Source organism: Nannospalax galili, unplaced genomic scaffold (assembly GCF_000622305.1).
Source record: "Nannospalax galili isolate Female #2095 unplaced genomic scaffold, S.galili_v1.0 scaffold302, whole genome shotgun sequence".
NCBI lineage: Eukaryota > Metazoa > Chordata > Mammalia > Rodentia > Spalacidae > Nannospalax > Nannospalax galili.
In genome coordinates, this window is record NW_008350120.1 from 1,776,142 (window position 1) to 1,800,041 (window position 23,900).

The window sequence follows — 23,900 nt, forward strand, 5'->3', positions numbered from 1 at the left end:
TCCTGTCTTGTTCATGTAAGTACAGCAGGTTAGCAGTACACAGCAAATTAGCAAACTAAAGTGTAAAACTTCTGTGGAAATGAATGGGACTGATATTACAGATTTTAGTTATATCGTGGTAGTGAATTTATGAACAAAAGTCTAGTATTCAAAGACCACATGTTGGCCCTTTGAAGTCTGATTAAACTAATAAACAAAAGCTTGGCATTATCAATACTCTTTTTATACAATAATATTGTGAAAAGGCATTGTCTAGGCTAGGACTCAGTGGTAGGGCACTTGGCACATTCCTAGCAGGTCTGAGGCCCGAGGTTCAGTCCCTAGGAGAGGAACATTGGTCCACATTCAAAAGTCTACAGTCAGTGTGGATGAGAACTGAGTGTCAGTATCAACATTGTTGAAGTCAAAGAACTGGAACTTTCCATTAAATCCAGTCTTGATAATTTAGTTTCAAAGAAAAATCATTTGTTTAATTACATTAATATTGTTATTCCACTGTTTTTACTTTATAAATTCTATTGGAAAAGAGAAATAAAGGTTTCTAATTAGTGTGGGAGAAAAGTCCTCATTATTTCAGGTGAGTATGTATAGTGTGATACCCAAAACAGACAGCACAGTATTTTAGAATAAGAAAGACACTTTTAAAGATAGATATCTGAATTTCAGTCCCTATTCTACAAATAAGTAAACTTGGATACTTCAGCTATCCACTAAGCCTTCACCAACCTTCAATGTAGAATTTACTAATTAGCCATTACAGATTTCAAAGCATTTGGAATATTTTCATGATAAACTTGAACATCTACAGGACTTTCACAAAGCAAGGCCATATTAAATATTGTTTGTAAACATCTTCCAAGAAGAGTTTGCTGAGTATTCTGGGAATTTAAAGTAAACTGAAAATTTTAAATATTTTGTGCTTCTGTGTATTTAGTCAGAGAATCCATAGTTGCTTAACTGATACTTCAAAAAGTTGTCATTCAACCTAGAGAGTACACCAATGAAAATGCTTTAGTAAATTCCAGAGGAAGCTTAAAGTGAGTCACATGGAACATGTCCAGGTCATAAAGACACCAAAGCAGAAGACAGGAAGCAACTGACCCAAACAATAACCAGACACACAGCTGGGCACTGCACCAGAACAGCAGTCACTAATGAACTACACCCTAGGTCTTGGGATTGGTATCTTTGGAAGATGGAGAAGAGCAAACACTATCCTGTCACCTCCCCACAAACCTTATGGCTCTAGCACGAAGGGGTGGCAAGAAAGAGAAGGGCCATTCTGCCGTCAGCCAGGTGACCTAAGACCACCATCAACAAAGACACCCACAGAGTGCATTTAAAGAGCCCCACCCCAGGGCACTCAAAAGAAACCCAGAAATCTGCCTTTTAGGAGATGGTGACTCCAACTGTGAGCACGGACACCAGACTCAACAAAGCCATCTAGACTCAAGCAGAAGTGCTCTTATTAGTGTTGATGCTTAGAATTCTGTATGTAGACCTCCATGTAGTATGTACTTTGGAGAGGGAGGTGGCTTTTTTGACTTAGTGCAACTGTAATGAGATTTATACAAAATGTTGTGCATATCAAATTAATGTACATTTTTCTAGAAAATGTAATCAGACGAGGTTGAGAATTTGCCAAACAAGCTCTATACTCTCTGGTAACCTATGTCCCTGTTACCACATTCAAAAGTCTACAGTCAGTGTGAATGAGAACTGAGTGTCAATACAATTAGAAAACTGCTAATGAATCTCTCAGTTCTCACTAATGAAGCTCCTCATGCAGCAGAGGGCCAGGAACACAGAAGGTCACAAATGGCCAAAGCATAGAGATCAAGAATCTGCTGAATGCTGGTCCTTGGACAAGACTCCTTTATCAAATTTCACCCACCCAAGGCTCAGGGACCATCGCAGAAGAGGGGTCAGAAAGACTTTAAGAGCCAGAGAAGAGGTACATGACCATATGGAAACAGAGTCCTACAAGCTCCTGGGAATCTGCTCATATGATTCTATGGCAATGGTGTCAGCATACACAAGTCCCATGCAAACTCGGGCAGACAAAAACCCAGCATAAAACTGGGAAAATCAACAGCAGACCCCAATCTTATCTGAAGAAATATTGGCAACTGATTGCTGCTAGGTGAGGAAGAGCTGATCTTCCAAAACAAGGGACTCTAGAAAGTTTGACTAAACCTCAGTGGATGGACTTGCACTGGGAGACATCTGGGGACACTGATTTGACACAGCAGGCCTCAACACGGATGACAGAGTACATGGGTTCCAATGGTGGGGCTATGGGAGGGTGCTGGTGGGAATGTGGGCATAAAAGTTCTGTATGAAATACACAAAAATTCAATAAAAACAAATTTTAAACAAACTGTGCAAAGAGATCTTCAAAAGTATCCTGTCAGCTAAATAGTCTCATAACCTAAGCAATAAACAACAGAAGATATCCATAGAATTTGTCTAAATGTCCAAAATCAAGAAAACCAAGTTCGATAGGCATGACTATAATTTCAGAACTGGAAAGGAGGAAGGAGGATGAAGACTTCCTTCCAGACCAGCCTGCACAGAGCAAGATTGTCTCCAAACAGGAAGAGAGAGGGAGAGAGGAAGACAGGCAGGGGTTCAGGGAGGGTGGGAGGAAGGGCAGTAGAGATTTAGGCAATACAGAAAAAAGAAGTGAGTCAACAATCACTTATTTAAAAGCACTGACTACAGGGCAGTATGAACCCCAAAACTGCATGATCTAAGTATTTCACCTGTGTGTGTGTGTGTGTGTGTGAGTGAATAACATAGGTATGTATAAAAACAACAACAACAACAAAAACCTGTAGAAACCAAGAGGTCATCAATCAAAATACAATGACTTTGCCTCCGATTCTAAACTAAGCAGAGGTTAAAGTACACGCTTTTCCGTTCCCTCATCTCTTGTGTTCTTCTAATTTCAGAAGGCTTCTGAAAATGCCAATAAACAAGACAAAATTAATTCTTTCATGAGGCATCGTATGAAAGGTCACGACATTTTTAATAATTGCCCAAAGCTGTAAACAGCAATGCTTGCTGACAGGCTTTCAGTAAAGGAGTAGTAACAGAATTACCACAGGCACACACAACATTTTGTGTAACTCTCACTACAATTACACTAAGTCAAAAAAGCCTCCTCCTTCCGCAAACAACATATACTGCATGAGGACCTGCATACAAAATTCTAGAGCATCAACACTAATGTGTAATAATACAAGGCAGGCTGCCTGGGGAAAGCCAGAGAAGACTGTGAGCACAGGACGAAGAACCCCAAGGTGGACAAGAAGCTCTCAGGTAACAAAGAGACTCATTACATGGAAGATGGTGGTGGTGTGACGGTTGGATGGATGTGTCGAATTACAGACTTTAAATATGTGTAGTTTGCTGTATATTAAATTATATGATCAATAAAGCTGTTTTTGTAAAGCTGGTGATAATGTATACTTCTGAACAGGAATCTGATTTGTCTGCTCTCTATGAAATACAAAGGATATTGTTCTTATAAAAAAAAAACAAAAAACTTACTTTGCATTTCCAGCCATTGGTTGGTACTGATTTCATAACTGGTTGAAGACAAAAGGTATGATACCCTTTGTCACACGTATCACACACTAGCATCTTGCTATCTTCTCCCGATTGTCTAAAAAATAAGATAGCATTACTGATGCCTTATTTCTAAACTCACATTGTAACTCAAGTAATTACAAAAACAATCAATCCTAAACCTTTTTGTCTCATCTGTTTCTGTACACACAATGTTAGAAGCAATCCCTTCAAAGGAACATCCTTAATTAAAGCTTACCTAGTGTTAGCTTGATTTAGTTATTTCTGATGCCTGCAGAGAAGGAAGGGTTAAAGCAACAACAACATTTCATCAGTTTTACTCTGTAAAACTCTAATGCTCATCCTCCAAGGAGAGGTATAACTGATAGCTACATTGTGTCTAAAGGAAAGGATCCTGACACAAAACTTGGAAAGACATTGTCATATAATGAGAGAGCACTGAGTTTGCTGACAGATCTGTGTATGTTTTCACACTACTGTTTCCTAGCTATGTGACTCTTAAGCTGAGTTTCAGGTATAAAATGAGAATAATGACCATCAAAGATTATTGTGAAGATTAAATAGAGTTCTGGTTCAAAAGCTGAGAGTGTCCACCAAGCAGTAACTTACTAAGCCTGGTAATCAAGCCCTGGAGCCCACATGAAAGTAGAAGGAGAGAACCAACTTCCCGGAGTTGTCCTCTAACCTCCACATCCTAGCTCATATCTCTACCCCCATAATAAATGTAATTCTAAAAATATTAATTAGTAAAATGAAAAATAACCATGCTATAATTATGAATTACAATTTTAAAAAACTTTCTCCAAACACCCTTTCAACCCCCAAACTGGGTCCCTGAACTGCAGAATAATCTACCTTGATTTTTTGCAAACTCATCATTAATTCTCAGATACTAAGGATTTAATTTAAGAGGTACAGAAGGGAGGGTTTAAGAAGTATTGACAGAGGGATTATGAATCAAATATGAAAATCAGTAAGTAAGCTAGAAGATGGATCACTTGGACCTCCAGCTGCTATTCAACTTAAACTCTACAGACACATCTTCATCTCTTTAGGTAACTGGAAACACTTGAGGACAAGCACTCACTTTTTAATTCTTTTATCCCCTCAAATAATAAATACTTACAAATCCAAATTATCAAATAAATGCTAACTGACATTTTACCTAACTTTTAGCAGAGTATGAAAGCAAACGGTCTGATTTATTCCATACAATTCCAGATAAAGATGCTGACTGCTCATGAAGTAACTGTAAAACAGACGCAGCAATGCTGGGTCTTGCCTTCTCTTGCTTACAAAATGCTGATAACCTTCCCAAATGACCACGTTGACTACACTCAAGGACTGGAGGGAGAATCACAGAAAAGACTGGAGAAACGACCAAAGGATGGAATACAACAAATAAAAACACAACTCCAAAAGTTTGAATGCCACACAGTGGTACTCTGTTTTGGAACTATACTGACTAGAATCCACTAAAGGTAATTGTCTTTGTGACAAATATAAGGATTATATTAAAACAGTAGTATCAGCCAGGTGTGGTGGCACACACCTTTAATTCCAGCACCCTGGCAGCAGAAGCAAGTAGATCTCTGTGAGTTCAAAGCCAGCTTGGTCTCCATAGAGAGTTCCAGGCCAGCCAGAGTTACATAGGTAGATCCTGTCTCAAAAACCAAAATAGTAGTCTTAGTAGCAACTGTCTATCCTAGAATGGAAATTCAAACACAACACTGATTTTTTGGTGGGGCTCAGCGGCAGCAATTTCTGTAGTACAGCTTCCTTTCCTCCTAAAGCTCCTCACCAACTCCCCTCAAGAAAAAGCTGCTTTGTTTCTGTAACCTTTATTTAAAGTTATTAACATAGTTACATATTGTTGGAACATCTAGTTTTGTTTAAACATCCTTTAAAATAGTAAATATCTACTAAGATACGATGAAGTTAGGATGAATATAGCTTGTGATATAAAACACTTTTACCACATTTCACAAACCTTTAGCACTTAATGACAGGGTCTCTCAAGCTACTTACTTGCAGTTCTGGCACACTTTGCATTCAGGACACTGCCAACCTGCACGTTTTAATGGAGTAACTGCTATATCCAGGCACATTCCATGATAGTGCTGACCACAAGTAGTACAAAAGAACTGATCTAACAGGTCTCCCGGGCTGTCGCACACCGCACAGTTTGCATCTTCCTTTGCTATAATTGACAGCAAAACAATGGAATTGTCATGTAAGAATTTAGTATTTTTCTGATGTGACAGTTCAAAATCACGTGAAGGGAATTTGCATGGTAAATCTTCCAGACATTTGAAGTTAACCACACTGAAATGACATCAAGTCAGAATGAGGTCTCAATTAAAACACAGTCATGTATTTAATCTAAATTTAACCATATAGAGTTTAATCATGTGGTTTTGCAATTACTGGAGCCTATGTCTACTTGGGACCACAAGCAGTTCCTATTTACTGCTGAGCCCAACGGCAATGCTTGTCATTTACTTGATGCTCCAGACGTGCTTATTAGCAACAACCCAAGGGGCGGGGTGACTCAAAAGACACACTTGTAGTGCTAAATAAGGTTTATTAATATTAAATATTTGGAAATTTATAAAACCAAATTAATACAAAACTAGGATGTTAGTATCAATTAAATTAAAATTCTTAATCATAAACAGACTATTCAAATCAACTTAAGGGTTTTCTTAATACTGGATGACATCTTATGTAGAAGAACACTGATGGAACGTATATTCACATATTAGTACAATAAATAATACACTAATTATATACTCATCTATATGACTTTTAGTTTCAAAAGCATTAAAAATCAACATACCCACAGATACAGTCTACCTGTCAAATGGGTCAACAGAAAGCTTCTAACGATTTATTTACTATCGATTTACCCAGCACATAGTTAAAACTTTTAAATATTTCAATGTAAGAAGGGAAGCAAGATACTCTAAAAGCACACCAGTGCTGGTCATCTAAATAAGCCACTGTCACAAGAATCACAAAGTTTTGTTTTGTTTTGTTTTTTTCTTTTTGTTCAAAGTTTGGTCAATCTGATCTCTTCCTTTCTGATTAAAAGCACTTTCTTTTTTTATTATTTTTATTTTATGTGTATGAGTGTTATGCCTGCATATAGGTAAATGCACCTGTGTCATGCAATGCCCATGGAGGACAGAAGAGGCTGTCTGATCCCCTGGAACTGGAGTTACAGGCAGTTGTTAGCTGCCACATGGGTGCTTGGATTCGAACCCAGGTCTGCTGCAAGGTCAGTGTTCTTAACCGCTGAGCCATCTCTCCAGCCCCTTAAAAGCATTCTTTACCACCTTCCTTACAGGTCAAATATCTTGGAACAGGGTGATAATTATTCCTTTTACTTAACATAAGTCAGCAAAACTTTTCTGCAAAGGGTTATATAGTATATAGGCTTTGTAAGCAATAGCAGCATCTGTAATGCAGACTTTTCTCTTTTTTTTGGTGTTTTGAGACAAGGTCTACTCACTGTGTGGACCAGGCTGGCCTTGAACTCACAGAGATCCACCTGCCTCTGCCTCCCACGTGCTGGGATTAAAGGCCTGTGCCATCAGGCCTGGCTTGTAATACAGACTTTTAAATTTTTATTCACAGTCCTTTAAAAATTAAGTGCCATTTCCCAGCTTGAGGTTTAATATGACAACAGGTCCTGGAGTTTGCATGGCAGACTGAACCTCTGACTTAAAAGTCTTGCTCCACACCCATTTCCCACCTGAAGCTACTTTAATGAGGCTACCAATGGCCACATGAAATCCAACAGTTACTTTTTAGCCTGTGCCTTCCTGACATTTCCCAAAATTTACATTGTTAAACACTTTTCACATTTACACTTCTCTTTCCTTGGTAACTCTCCCAATCTCTTCTTAGGCTTCCTACAGCGTTGTGGGGAGTTTGTTGCACTATGATCACTTAAAATGCAGAGTCCTGTGGAATACATCTTTAAGTTTCTTTTCTACTTCTCCCTGGATTCCCTCTGTGATTACACAAACTCCTTTGATGTGTTATCAGATGCTGATACTCAAATCTGTATGATCACCCACAGACTTCTCTCGTAAACCTCAACCCTTTATTTCAAATCTTACAGAAGCTAAATAGCCAGAATTCTAAAAATACTCAACTCAAAACTCTAAAATAAAACATTTTGTGGCTTGAGATATGGTTCAGTGGTTAAGAGCTCTAGCTGCTCTTCCAGAGGACTCAGGCTCGATTCCTAGCACCCACATGGAGAACAACAGGAATCCCTAATTCCTGTTTGAGGGGATCCAATGACCTCTTCTGGCTTTCACAGGCTTTGTATGACACAGGTACACTTACATACATGCGAGCAAGCCACTCATACACATAAAATAATAAATATTTCAATAAAACATTTTTAAATCCTTTTTTTCTCAAAAGAATGTATAAAACCAGAAACTTTAGTAATATTTTACTGTTAATTCTGCCTTGACCCAACATACTTCACCAAATCCCAATTCTTTTGTCTTTTTGGTTGTGAGCCTGAGCCTCTACTAGCTACACCAGCTCTCCACGCCCCCAATTCTTTTTTTAAACTTTCCACACATTATTTTTCCTTCAGTCTTTAGTTTAACCCATGAAACTGTCTTAATATTTTATTTATATGTATGAGGGTATTGTCTGCATGTATGTAAGTGCCCCCATATCATGCACTGCCCGAAGAGGTCAGAAGAGAGCACTGCATTCTCCTCAAACTGGAGTTATGGACAGTTGTTAGCTGCCATGTGGGTGCTGGGAATCAAACCCAGGTCCTCTGCAAGAGCAGGCAGTGCTCTTATCAGCTGAGCCATCTCTCTAGCCCCAATGAAACTGTCTTAATAAAACTGCAGTATCTATCAGACTGGAAGTCAAAGATATAGGGGAGGGGAGGAACCAAGTATCTCAAAATGTTTATGTTGATTACATATTGAAATACTAGTATTTAATATATTAGGCTAATTAAAAGACTAAAACGATTGCAAATCTTTTTACTCCTTCAAATATGAATACCAAAAAATGCTAAAGTTGTTTTACCTTGCTCACATTGTTTTCTATCTCAATACTATTTCTATACAGTAAAACTCACTCTGAAACATTCTAGATATCACTATTGTAAAGATTACTATTTATTTTATGCCATTTTCCAGGAACTCCTTAATGACAATCCTGTCATGCTGCTGATTACTACAGATGGTTTGCAATACATCAATTAACAAAGGGAACCTAAAGATGGAGTGCTCGTGTCATAAAGAAGACAACAGAAGAAAAAAATACTATGCATTCAAACGAGGTCAGGTGCCTTTTTGATCAAAGAGCAAGGGTGTGTGGAGATATGTCTGAAGGTCATACATAATCTTATGCTGCTGGTGATGCATCAGACGTAAGTGCATGTGCATGTACACACAGAGAAATGTCTGAAACTCAGGCAACAATCAAACAAATAAAATGTTTAAGCATTTAGAAAAATAAAAGCAACTCACTGAAAGCAAAAACAAAGATAATTCTCAAGAGAGGGCCAAAGTCAAATCCAGTTTTCTTTAGCTCTGAAGATCATACTATTTACTCTATTTTAGTCAATACTTATACCTAAGCAAACTTTAGTACTCATCAATACGGTGAAGAACATCTAAAAATAGGTACAAAAGTAGAAAGGGAAGAGCAACAGAGACACAGGATGAAGAACCTGAATGAAGTTGGGTAGCAAATTTCTCCTGAAAGAAGAACACCGAGAAACGCCGTCTGTTGAGGTTAACCCCTGAGTCAACGGCTATGAGAGCTTCTCTGCTTTGGGGCTCAAATCAGGTAGAGTACCTGACACATGGCTGTGGAAAGAGAGGAGATAAAGGACAGGACAAGCACAGGGAGCTCTTCTCTGCTATAAATGGCTCAAAGTAGAAGAAGGTAAAGGCAGCATTTATGAAAGTCCAACCAGGGCTGCTGATGGCGAGACGACTCCGTGGGTAAGAACACTTGTTACTAAGCCTTATTACCCTAGACTGTGTGGTGGCTTGCACACTCTTACGTGTGCGTGCACACACACATGTACAGACACAAATACATACAAACTAAACAAATGTAAATTTTAAGTCCAACCAACACATTAAAAAGCAATGGTGAGGAGCAACATGTCAAGCTTCCGTCACATAGAAAAATCAGCTCAGGAAAGCTTTCTAAGTTACTAATATTGTAACAAATTCTACCTTCCTTCTTTTCTGACTGGCAGGACACTGGGTATGATTTGCCAATCAAATGACCCCTATGAAGAAAAAGGAAATTATGGATGTCACCCAATATACAGATGAGACCTTTGTCAGAGAACTCACAAGACTTAGGGTAACATAAAAGCAGCAGGGCAACCAGGAAGAGACTGGAACCAAACGCTTCCATGAAACCAAAGGAGATAGAGCTGCAGGATGGGGAAACCCACCAGGAGCAAAGGCAGATGAGGAGACACGACAGTACCACCTTTACCCTCTGCAGAGTCAAATGAAAATCCCTTTAGACTTCATTCATCTTAAGTGGCCTGTTTCCTCTAAGCAGACTACCACAAAGAATAGCTGTTGTTCATGAAACATGCTAAGCTAGCTCATTATTCAAGACCTATATAATAATCTTCCCCTCTGCATGGATGCTCTTTCCTTGACTTTGCAAAGCTGAATCCTTGCTATTTAGCCTTCCTACTCTGGGAATGTATCTAGTTTTATCTCCGAAACAGATATTTGGGGTAAAAGAGTGCGTGTGTGTGTGTGTGTGTGTGTGTTCATATATAGGAGTGCACATGTGTGTGGAGTGCATGGGAGGATGGCAGACAGATATCAGTATCAGGTGTCTTTCTCCATTTTCTCTGATGAAAATCTTGGCCTAGTTTACAAATACTTTATTTGGTTGTATATATTTCTAGTGAGACCAAGGTTTTCGTGGGGTTTCTTTATGGGGGGCGGTGATACAAGGTCTCTCCATATCTCTGACTGGCTTGGAACTTGTTATGCAGACCAGAATAGCCTGGACCTCCCAGAGATTCACCTGCCTCTGCTTGGATTAAAGGTATGTACCATCATGCCCAGAATAGTTTTCAGTATTTTTTCACCTTTCATAAGAAGACTTGTCAATCCCACTGTAACTCGGCCAATTATAATACCATAGCACTGGCACTTAGCCACACATGTGTGTGCTCAATATAAATTACTATTCTCACATAGCAGAGTTTTTGAGCCTTAAGAGTTTTAAAACATTACCTTTTGTAAAGCAATTATAGACATAAGGTACTATGCTATAAATTTTCCATTAACATGGTCATTTAACATTCATAATGACACTGTTACTTAAGAATCCATTGAAATCCCATAAAAAGTTAAGTGCCTCATGCCATAGCCCTCAATTAAAATGGCTGGGAACAAACTTATGAAGGATTTTAGCTTGAAAGAAGACATACACTCTCTGCAAAATTTTATACAGTATGTTCCTGGATCAAAACGGGCTGCTCAGGGGCTAGGGAAATGGCTAGGCTGGGAAAGAGCTCCCTGGACAAACATGAGGGCCTGAGGTACCCCTGGCCAGGGGCACACACAGGACAGACCCAAAGGCAGATCCCGAGAGCTCACTGTGACCAACCAGTCTAGTCAATCTATGACCTTTTAGTTCAGTAAGAGACACTGTCAGAGAAGGTAAAGAGTGATAGAAGAAGACATGTGATAGTACACTCTGGCTTCTATCATGCACATGCACCCACAGTCAAGCATACATGCATGCATCTGCACACACATACACAAAAGTTGGAAAGATACACATTTATACTGCATGGTGTAGATAGCCAAAGAATCGAATTTACTACACTAGACGCTGGCTCATGAGACCAGTGGCTCATTTATTTAGCAAACAAACAAAGCCGTCTTGGAAGGGAGGTATGAAGGAAGGTAAAGACAGCCTTGCAGGGTTTGTTTAGAAAACGTCTAACGTCAATTTATCTTCAACTATTGATAACAGGTGAGATCCTAATGCGTGCCCGCACGCCCGCACACACACACACAGGCATGGGGGGGAGGGAGGTGGGAGAGGGTGAGGGTGAGGGAGAGAGAGGGAGGGAGAAAGAGAGGGAGAGACAGGGGAGAGAGAGAGGGGGAGAAGGAGGAAGGGAGGGGGAGGGAGGGAGAGGCAGGGAGAGGGCTCAGGTGGCTTTTAACTACTGCAGATATTTAATGCTATTAGTAGAGTGAGAGAGAGAGAGAGAGAGAGAGAGAGAGAGAATGAGATAAGTACCCATATTTCCTTCCTTGTATTTTGGAAAGGGCTGAGGTCAGATTTGTGGTTAACATGCAGAGAGTACGTATTTTGGGGGGGTATCGCCTTCATTTGTTATTACCAATATTGATCAAATCTATATTTCCAATAGCCAAATTTCCTTACTGAACTTTTCATTTGTTAGTTGTATATTTTTCTGAGTTCCCACGAATCTACTTTGGAAGAAGACACAGTACCAACAATTTCAGTGACTCTTTTAGCTTTAAGTTGCAAGCATTGTCTCTTACCATCAGCATAACAAATTACAAAAAAAAAAAAAAAAAAAAAATGACCTCATCCAGTTCTTACAGTTCATAATGTTACAAACTGATTAAGGACCACTAATCTATTGGGGCTGGCTAGCTTCAGCTACCAACTTGACACACCTGGGTAGAGGGAGCCCCAACTGAGGAATTTCCTCCATTGAACTGGCCTGTGGGCATGTCTGTGGGGCATCTTCTAGATTGTTGAGAGATGTGGGAGGCCCAGCCCACTGTGGGGGCAGGCTGAGCAGGGGCAGGGGAGCAAGCCAGTAAGCAGCATTTCTCCATGGCCTGTGCTTCAGCTCCTGCCTCCAGGTTCCTGCCCTGACTTCCCCGAGTGATGAACTATGAACAACCTGAGAGACGTTAGATAAAATAAACCTTTTCCTCTCCAAGTCGGTTTTGGTCAGGGTTTTTATGACAGCAACAGAAAGCTAACTGGAGGTACATACATGATCAGAAAAAAAAACAACATGCTATTAATTAATTTTCTTACATTAGACCATGTTCATATGTAACTTTTCATTTTGTTTACTGAGATAAACTTGATTGAGTCTGAAAGGCTGAATAAAATTCAGATTCTTATACATTTGTTTATAACATGTTTTATTTGTTCAGGAGTACTAGACAACCCTCAATAGAATAGACTTGGTCATCTGAGTTTATGCACTTCGGGAAATAATTCACTACAAAATAATAATACCCAAAACAATTGCTGAGCATGAATGCTCTTTTTCTTCCAGGTTTGAGGGAACATAAACAAAATATAATGTGAAATCTCAGTTTGTTTTACCTGTAATTTAATTCTGTTTGGTGAATAAGGACATATGATCACATGTGTGGATAACAAAGTTATTTTGACTGCCCATAAAATTAGATAGAGAACAAAAATTAAAAAGTAATGATCATGCAGAAGCAGGCAGATCTCTATGAGTTCGAGGCCAGCCTGGTCTACATAGTGAGTTCAGGTCAGCTGGGACTACAGGGAGACCCTGTCTCAAAAAGACAAAAAGACAAAAAGACAAAATGTCACATGCCTTTAGTCCCAGTGCTCCAGAGGCAGAGGCAGGCAGATCTCTGTGAGTTCAAGGCCAGCCTGGTGTACATAGTGAGTTCCAAGTCAGCTGGGGCTACAGGGAGACCCTGTCTCAAAAAGATCAAAAAAAATAAAATAAAATTTTTATTTTTTAAAAAGTAGTGATCGTGTCAGTTTAGCCTGTGTTTCATAGACCTGGGAAAGATAGAAAAAAACTCTCTTAAAAACATTGCTTGGGGGTGGGGGGGGTGGGGGTTTGAAAGTGATTAAAAGACTACACTGCTAAGAAATCAAGAAAAACTAACAATTAGGTAAGTAAGAGATAAAATATTGACTAAATTTTAATAGAAATTTCATAGGTGAAAAATTCAACTTGCTAGGAGGAAACAAAACAGGAAAAACCCTGAGACATCCATTTGCCAGATGACCAGATAGCTTACCAGGTCAAGATGCTTGCTATGTAAGCCTGGCAACTCGAACCCAGGTAAGGCACAGGGAGGTAACTTGACAAAGTTGTCCACTGACTCCCACATGCATGTTATGCACACACACAAAAACGTCATGTATACATATACATAAACAATAATAAAAATTTAAAAAGAAAAATACATTCATTATACATATGTATATACAGTGAAAATAGTTCTTTGGTTAATGATAAAGAAAATAATTATAAAATCAAACTCAAACATTTTACTTGATTTAAAAAATATTGTTTGAAAAGAGAAAACACCATTGCAGATTAGAGATAAGCAAGACAGACAGATCAGGAAGCAGCGCCACAGAGACTTCTGTCATGAGCCTACAGTTTCCAAGGTTAGGGTATGCGAAGCCCCCATGGCAGATGTCCTGACATCAATTTGTAGGGATCCCCCACAGGGTATTAGTTTTCCCTAAAAGATACTGAATACTGTTGAACCTTTAAAAAAATTTTTAATTGAATTTTTGTGGATTTCATACATCTCAATCATATTCTGCCTCCCGTTCCCTGTCTGCACTGCCCCACATCCCACCTATAGGACTTCATGCACTATTACGGCCTATCAAGTCTAGTGTGTGTCCCCAGATGGCCCTCAATGTGAGTTTATCCACTGAACCCTGTTTAGCCTGTCTAGCATCACTCCCTTAAAGATCAACTCTCCGTCACCCAGCAGTGCTGAGCTGTCAATATTTTCTCACCAAAGTTGTGGCCTCCTGCCCATTTCCCCAGTTCCATGGCAGTTTTTGTCTGATTGAGTTTGCATGGGTCTTGCGTTTGCTGCCTACATTGCTGTAAGTACATATGCGCAAGGTCCCAGAAGCTCGTAAGACTCTTGTTTATTTAATCCTTTATCATTGCTTCAATACATGGCAGAAACACTGTGTACTCAGCATGCCTTTCCACAGTGGTTTAAAGAGAATTAACATAATTTTAAAGATGGTAACTTTCTTTGATTTTTGGAGAAAATAACTTTAAAAATTTTTTTATTTATATTTTATGTGTATGCGTGATTGCCTGCCTGTAGGTAAGTGCACCCGTGATGTGCAATGCCCGCAGAGGTCAGAAGAGGTTGTTGGATCCCCGGGAACTGGAGTTACAGACAGTTGTTAGCTGCTATGTGGGTGCTGGGATTCACAAGAACAATCAGTGTTCTTAACTGCTGAGCCATCTCTCCAGTCCAAGAAAATAACTTTTTAGAATGCCAATAAAATTGCTGGCAATAGATTTTTTTTCCTCAGAAATCTGATAATCTGTCAGACCATGAGGATGTTCCTTATTCTAAGGGACATCATAACATTACCTTCTGATACAAATAACATAATACTCAGAATTTACATACGTATTTTAGGCAAACACCTTAGTGATAGGTGTTTAAACTGTCACTAAGAACTGTATCAGAAGTAAACTTACATCTTTCAGGAGCTTGGTCAATGTGTTCTGGACAGAGAAGGAAGAAGTGACTGAAGTCCTGGAAGGCACCGGCCCCTGCCGCACAGGGGTAATGGTACATCTGCGAACACTTCTCTTCACAGCATTTGATAGTGGCTCCAAGGTGCTTGCAAAACGCACAACGCTGGAAACAGAGAAAAGAAAGAGATCTCTTCATGGGACCCTGAAAAAGAGTGCTCCAATGTTGGGGCAAGAAGACATTCAGAAATATTTGTACCTGACAAAGGGAAACAACTGGCACCTACAAACAAAGGATGAGTTTTAATCTCAGTACACCTGAGGCAGAGGCAGGCAGATCCCCCTGAGATCCAGACCAGCCTAGTCTACACAGCAGGTTCTAGGCAAGCTGAGGCTGCTGGGAGACCCTGTCTCAAAACAAACAAGCAATACCCACACCACACAAACACCACCCAAAAGAAACAACAACAAAAACAAAACTAAGAATCTAAGGGACTCATTCATATGCCACCAAATCATAGTAGAAACTTAGCATTTCATGTTATCCTGCCAAAAAATATGCAAATAGTGTTCTGTTATATCCACATAGTAAAAAATATATAGCAAGAAGCACTACAATGATTTCTGTCCAACTATGAGGTGTACAGGGCTCCCAAGATGTTAAGAAGTGTGTGCTCCTATAGCAGATATTCTGACATCGGTTAGTTCTGCTGTTGTTAAATTGGTAGAATAATTTTAAAAGCATGTTTAGGAGCTGGGGTGTTCCTCAATTGGTACCTGTTTGCCTAGCATATATGAAGTTCTGAGATCAAGGCCAGCAAGCCTACATGAGACCCTGGACAGATAGGTGGATAGGCAGGTGGGTATTTAGGTAGACCGACAACGGATTCATAGTAGAGGGCTATTCTTATTTTTAAATACCTCCAAGATTATAGATTTATAAGACATACTGCCTTTTGAAAATACTACTTTAAAAACACCAATGTGAAATAAACTAGTCAATCATAAAGTGAAAGATGCAAATTAACTGTACATATTTCATAGCCAGACATGATGGTGCTTATCTATAATACAATGAGGAGAGCTGAAGCAGGAAAATGGAGAATTCAAAGCCAATTTAGACTACATAGCAACTCTATATCTCAAAAACCTCAAATTAATAATAATAATAGGGCTGGAGAGATGACTCAGCAGTTAAAAGTACTGGCTGCTCTTGCAGAGGACTTGGGTTCAAGTCCCAGCACCCAGATGGTGGCTAATAACTATCTGTAACTCCAGTTCCAGGGGAGCTGGTACCCTCTTTTGACCTCTGTGGGCATTGCATAACACAGGGTGCACTTACAGGCATGCAGACAATATACTTATACACATAAAATAATAAAAGTAAACAACAAATATTAAAAAATTAATAACAGAGCTGGGCGTGGTGGCACACGCCTGTAGTCCCAGCACTTGGGAGGCAGAGGCAGGCGGATCTCTGTGAGTTCAAGGCCAGCCTGGTCTTCATAGTGAGTTCCAGGCCAGCTGGGGCTACAGGGAAACCCTGTTTCAAAAAGACCAAAAAATAAATAATAATAACAGGGGGAAAAAAACCAAAACAAAACACCTACAAACTCAACTGCAGCAATTAGTTTAAAGTCTCTATACAAAAGTTGGGAATCATCTGTGTACCTTCTTTCTACTACACTCTGGCTCCACACTCTTGCAAGTGGTAAAAAGCACAGAAACAAACCCAAAACAAGCAAGAGTACCCAGGGCAAGTGAATGTCTAGCTATTTTAACATTTTGCTTCTTCAGTTTCCACTTTCAAGATTTTGTGTTCAGCCCTTATGCCACAGATTACTAAACAACTAAACGTCTGTCTGATTGATACGTGCTTCTGTCCCAGCATTTATGACTTTACAAAGCAACTATCTTTTTTTTCCATCTTCGTCCAAGACCCTTGAGTCAAGGCACCAGGCTGTACTGCCTCTCTGTCAATAGAGCCAGGATTGCTACTTGATACAAAAAGGCTAATGAACAGGTGCTCACTGCAATCACCAGACAGACTTCATCTGGGTCTAGTGTGGCTCATAAATAGCCTAGCTAAGACAACTAAATTCTCATTCAACAGAGGGAGGTAGACTCTGAAAATATCTTCTGTCCACATGCTAATGCACTGATTCTATAATAAGTAATTGGAGAATAATAGCTTTCTAGCTACAACTGCTTTTGCCATTTTGTGTCAATCCAAGATGATCACATATTATCATACTTCTGCATTTTCATCAATCCATTACAATGATTCATGTAAGAAAACAATCTTACTTTGTCTTCCATACATTTTGGGTTTTATTTTTATTAGTTTTTATATACACAAGAGTTTTTCCTGTATGTGTGTAATGCCCAGAGAGGCCAGAAAAAGGCATTGGATACCCTGGAGCTGCAGTTACAGACAACTGTTAACCACCAAGCTCAGGTCCTCTGAAGAGCAGACAGTGCTCGTAACTATTCAAAGTCTCTCCAGCTCCAGTCTCTATCTGTTTTGAATTCAATTCCAGAAACGACTGAAACATCTAAATAACACACAAACACTGCTTATATGTGACATTTCAATTTTACATTGTTCAAAAATCTACAAGGTGCCATGTGTGGTGACCCAAGCCTTTAATCCTAGCACTAGGGAGGCAGAAGCAGGCGGATCTCTGTGAGTTCAAGTCCAGCCTGGTCTACATAGCGAGTTCCAGGTCAGCTGGGGCTGCTGGGAGACCCTGTCTCAAAAAGACCAAAAACATTTAAATAAATTAAAAACCTACAAGGTATGCACATTTCAGTTCTTCTAGTGCTTAGAAGTGCTGGTACATGAAAAAGAGAAAGCAAAAACAATAGACCTTCCCAAAGTTCCTTAATACATTTGCAACATTAACTAAACCCAGAATTATTCCAAAGAATGTACTTATAGTCTAAATGTTACACAGTAAAGTGAAAAAAAAATGTTAATCAAAGAAAGTACACTCAATTTGCTTTAAAAAAATTCCTAATAATTCATTAGCAAAATATTTTCTTATAAATTGGCAAAATCTAGGATCTCTTGTTTTCATACCATACAGCAAGCTGTGCAGAAACCTTATGAATAAAAATAATTTTGGCAAATAAAATCTGAGTTTAGTTTAAGCGCATCATGAGGGGAAAAGTAATTTAAATTGATTATTTTCTCAAAGTTCATATCATCTTAAAACACCAGTATGTTGTCTTAATCATATCTGAGATGAAAGATACTACATGGCATTAGACACACTAGTATGAAAAGCAATGGAATTTATCCAATATATTAATTTAAAGTAGTATAAGGAAATTGGAAAAAAAGAAAGAAAATAAAGCATGAACTGCATTAAAATGAACCTTTTACTTTGGAACCCATCTGTTGGTACTCAGTGAAGATATATGCTGTGTACATAGGGTGGATTATGTCTGTCTAAACCATAAAAAATAGCTGAAAATTACAAAACACATCAAAGAATGAATCCTGAGAAGAAACTTCTCTAATATCAGCTCTATTAAAGCACATGCCGAATATCAAACAAGTGATAAGTAATTATAAAGCTAGTTAAGGTGTAGGGAGATGGAAGCAAACATAAAGAGCTCCTAAACTGTCTGTCAGGTCAGTGACATACTCACAGAGAGTCCAACCTCCTAGATGACAAGATGTGGACGTGCAGGTGCGACCCCGGCACTTGAGAGGCTGAAGCTGAAGTCCAAGAATAGCATGAGCTACAGAGGGAGTTCCAAGTTCAGCCCAAGCTACAAATGAGACCTTGTCCCCCAAAATAAATTAAACAAAGAGAGAAACTGCCTAGGTATCTTCCTCTTAGGAGTACGGTTAGCAGGCACTCGGAAAGCAGAGGTGGGTGGATCTCTTTGACTTCAAGACCAGTCTGGTCTACACAGCAAGTTCCAGGCCAGGCAGGGCTACACAGTGAGACCCTGTTTCAAGAAAGGAGGAGGGAGGGAGGGACCAGAGGGAGAGAGGGATCCACAGTGAAAACCAAAACAGAAGCAGCACCACATTTCAAAGATTAAAACTGTGTCATGAAGCAATAACAAGAAGTTCAAGAACATTCCAAAACTTGAATTAATTATCAAGTAGCTATAGCAATGCTTTTTAGGGTAGGTGCTCTAAGAAATATCGTTTCCAAACTCCCACTATGTGTATGTGTATGTGTATGTGTATGTGTGTGTGTGTGGGTATACATGTGTGTGGTATACGTCTGTGGTTCACAAATGTGGGTGTGTGTGTGTTCACCTATGTAAAGGGAGAAAGGGAAGGTGGGGTTGAGGTTCAGTGTCTTCCTTGGTCACGCTCCACTTGTTTTTCCTAAGTTGGATCTCTTCCTTGAACCCAGAACTCATCAATGCCAGTCAGTCTAGCTAGCCAGCCTGTCCCAAGGAACCCATCTCTACTTTCCAAATGCTGATTTTGCAGGAGGCTGTCATGCCTGCCTAGCTTTTATGTGGGTTCTGGGGATCTTAACTTTTTTCCTCATGTTTGTGGGGCAAGTGAGTCATCTCCCCATCCCAAATTGTCTTTAATCTTCACCAGTTATCTCTATTAGTCACTAGGATTCTCTCAAAGCATAGTAATAAAGAACAAAGATGGGTTCTGAGGGTACAACTCAGGGCTACAGCACTTGCCTAGTAAACACAAGGGGTGGAGGAGTAGGAGGTATACGCCTGTAATCCCAGCTATTCCCATCACAGTTTTAAGGCTCCAGGTCAGCATGGGAAGGAGAGAGAGAAGAATGGAGAAGAAAGAAAGGCAGGAAGAAAAGGCTGAGTTACATAGAAAATATATCTGTTCAATAAGAACACTACTAGTAAATGCCAGGCGTGGTGGCGCACGCCTTTAATCCCAGCACTCAGGAGGCAGAGGCAGGCAGATCTCTGTGAGTTTGAGGCCAGCCTGGTCTACATGGAGAGTTCCAAGACAGCTGGGGCTACAGGGAAACCCTGTCTCAAAAAGACCAAAAAGGGGCGGGGGGCGATGAGGAGGAGGAAGAAGACAAGGAAGAAGAAGAGGAAGAGGAAGAAAGAAGTTGTTTTATGCTGATATCTAATAAAAAACACTTAAGCATAACACTCAACCACTTAACAGACCAAGAAACTAAAATACAGTCTTTATGTCATTTCCATTGATCTTTGCATCCCAGGAAAAGGGCCCAGGCTTAATCCCTGTCACAACTATTCTTTAAACTCCCTAAATACCAGCTTCAGATTAAACCACCACATGCCAAGAAACACAGTGAACTCTTAAAATAACAATGGCAAGAACAAATTCAGGGGAGCACCAAAAATAAGAAGTAGGAAGAAGAAAGAGGGGAGAAGGAAGGAAGGCGGAGGGAGAAGAGGCAAACCTGATTAGAAATTGGTGCACACATTAGACTTTGATATAAGTCTCAAATACAGATATCAAATGGAGATTAAGTAGAAATGAAGAACTTAGTAACTGGGGCTGGAGAGACGGCCCAGCGCTTAAAAGCACCAACTGCTCTTGCAGGAGACCTGGGTTTGAGTCCCGGCACCACATACTGGCTAACAACCTTCTGAAACTCCAGTTCCAGGGGATCAGACACCCTCTTCTGACCTCTGTGGGCATTGCACGACACAGGTGCACTTAACATTCAAGCAATACACTCATATAAATTAAATTTTTTAAAAAGGAACTTAGTAACTGATCACATTTGGTTCAAATACTCACAAAAATACACAGAGATATCTGTATTCCAATTGGAGGATACAATCTATTCAAATGTACATAAAATTTTCCAAAGTATTCATCACATTTATGGCCATAAACAAATAAAAGTTCACACAAAGAAGCACATATTTGAGGCCATATTAAATAAAATAGGTATGTCCTGTGATCTATAACTAAAAAGTCACAATGTAAAGCCCTCCTTGCTGCAGTCTCTACCAACTCACTGTTGTTTTGTTTTGGGGTTGTTGTTGTTTTTTTTTTTCCTTGAAAGATTTATTTATTTTCTAGGTGGTTGGATCTCAACCATGGAACTAAACCTGGGTCCCCTGCAAAAACAGCAATGCTCTTAACAGTTAAGCCATTTTTCCAGCTGATCTGTAATATTTTTAAGGATTTTCAATTTTTTATTTAGATTACACAAAGACTCAGTCAACACTATGAGTACTTGCTTAGAAATGAAGAAACCAAGGAGCTGGGGATGTAGCTCAGTTGGCAGCGTGCTTCCTCAGCACACACAAAGCCCTGGGCTCCACCCTTCGCACCGCACACACCAGGAACAGTGCACACACCTGCAATCTCTTCACTATGAAGCTGGAGGCAGGAGGATCAGAAGCTCAACATCATCTTCAACGCCATAGCTGGAGCCAACTAGAGCTAGCTACAAGAGAACCTATCAGAAAAGAAGGCAAAACAAAACCCAACATACAAAGACAAACAAGGATATGAAGCAGACTCTCAGGTAGGCTGTGATAAAATGCAGCAGAGACGCACTTTCTACGACCTCAAGGGTTGTCCCTAACTATTAGGTCATAGAAATAGTAATTTCTCCATTTGGGGAAATATATATAAATAGGAATCTCTGAATAAGCATGCTCCTAAACGCTGTGCCATAACATACTTATAAGAAGAAACACTAAATCTGATTATTAAAAAAATTCACTTCTATATGAAAATCACACATCTAGAGAAAATCAACTCAAGAAATAAAAAAAACATTTAAATTACAAATATTTATCAAAAATATGCAACAACCAAGCTTATGAGTTATAAAAATAAGCACAGCTTAAAATTAAACAATGACATTTTATAAAAGTTCGTAACTTAAGGGAAGAACCTGTCTCAAAAGAAAAAGTACAGTTAAAGAAAAAATAAAACAGAATCTGGGCAGGTGCACTTCATGTATGTGGATTTTAATGCCATTTTCACCTTCACCAAAATACATGTACACGTGAAAATCTGTTCCTTAGGATTTCCATGTACATCTCTGAGAAGGTGTTCCACAGAGGTGCCACCAAAAGTAGACACCTCCATAAGCATTTAATTCTAATTTAGCATATTTATCTTTGAAATATATTTAGAAATCTTTCAGTCTGCTTTTGATCTTTGTCTTCTAGTAGATTCACTATGCTGAAAAACACTAACTGACAACACGGATGCTTGGTGCATCTCAACTACATAGTTAAATGGATTTTGAAATAAGGAACTTTCTTTTCATATTTTCCCTGACAGCTAAGACCTGCTGCTGGAGCCATGCTTTGAGAACGGAGGGGCCCCCACACATTTATGGGGAACGGAGACCTTACTCCTTTGGTGGTGGTGGAGGGATGTTTCATTATGAAATTTTCTCTTTTTACTAACCAATTTTCTTTGGCAGTTCTATGCACATATGTATTTTCTGCTAGTGCCAGTTGTAACACATCTTAGCAGAAAATATCCTTCAGTGCATACTGAATTCTTCTTTTCTCGATTTTTCTGAAAATACCCACTTATTGTTATTTAACATGTTATTCATAAAAACAAATCCCACATCTACCTCAAGCTGCAGTAATAAGTAACAACTTAAAAGAGTACTGGTAACTTCCACTGACTCCTCAGAAGTCTAAAACTCCTAGAAATCATCTCCTCTGTTTTAAATGACTGCTGATGACCTACCTACCTAGGTAACTTCTAAAGCTACTACTCTCACTGAAAAGCTAACAGAATGTTAAACAGGTTTACTTTTTGTGGATATATATTTTCAGTTGCCATACCAACATAATTTCATTACATTGCCACAGATAAAAGAATTTCCTTGTCTGGCCAACGACTGAGCCATTAAGAAGTTTTCTGTGACATAGGCCTATTTTCATTTTCGTGAAGGAATTCTATGCCATGGTGATAACTTGCTTTAATTTACTATTCCTTCTCACTGCTACATTCCTGAAAGATGAAAATATTAAGGAGTATTCAAAATGGTGTTTTTATGCGCAATGTATTTTAGTGCCACTATAACATTTGCAGTGTAAGTACAAGGCTTTGCAGTCCACTGTGATAAAAATGAAACATACCCCACAACACCACACAAACAGCACGGCACAAAATTCAAGTCTCCCTTTTGTTGTTTCACTCTGACTGGCATTAGTTTTGGAAAAACCGTCAAGGTACCCAGGCATGGTGGAGCACAACTTTAATCCCAGCATTCGGCAGGCAGGGGCAGGTGGAACTCTGTGAGATCCAGGTCAGCCTGGTCTATGTGGAGAGTTCCAGGCCAACAGGGACTACAGGGAGATCCTATCTCAAAAAGAAGACCAAAAAAAAAAAAAAAAAAAAAAGTCAAGGAAAAAAACTGAGCAGGAATTCGGCAACACAAACCCACAAATCTCTGATAATATGAGAAGTTGGCTCTGTTACCCCAAATTTTATTTTTAGAAACTAACATTTAGATACTAACATCAGTAGCTAGTGGAGTGCATAAACACAAAGGACAGCACTTAGCCGAAAGTCATGATTTGCTAACTCTGGCTACAGCCTCTGGGGTCCCAAATAAAAGTCTTGTAGAGAGCCAGTCAGCCGGCTCAGCACTTGCCAAGTATGGCCACTTAAGTTCAATCTCCAGACTTCCTGTGGTGGAGAGAATCAACTCTACAAGTTGTCTTTTGACCTCTGCACCTCCCTCCACCCCTATACACACACTATAAATAAGTAAAACAAAATTCTTTAAATATTCTACTTTAAAATTTTTACAACGTCTGGTACGTAACAGACTGGAAATACTCTGTCTTCCCAACTCCTTAGACTGCCCACATGCCT

At 39.4% G+C, this 23,900-nt stretch overlaps 1 protein-coding gene across 17 annotated transcripts in view; it reads right to left on the bottom strand.

Moving 5' to 3' along the window:
* Positions 1-23,900, bottom strand: part of Kmt2c (lysine methyltransferase 2C) — a 297,069-nt gene that overhangs the window by 163,815 nt on the left and 109,354 nt on the right. For all 17 annotated transcript variants that reach the window (XM_029570484.1, XM_029570494.1, XM_029570489.1 and 14 more), the window contains 3 exons: positions 15,101-15,263; positions 5,623-5,794; positions 3,556-3,670 (listed from right to left, as the gene is read on the bottom strand). In XM_029570484.1, coding sequence (XP_029426344.1) covers positions 3,556-3,670; positions 5,623-5,794; positions 15,101-15,263 — 450 coding nt within the window. The remainder of the gene's footprint in view (positions 1-3,555; positions 3,671-5,622; positions 5,795-15,100; positions 15,264-23,900) is intronic.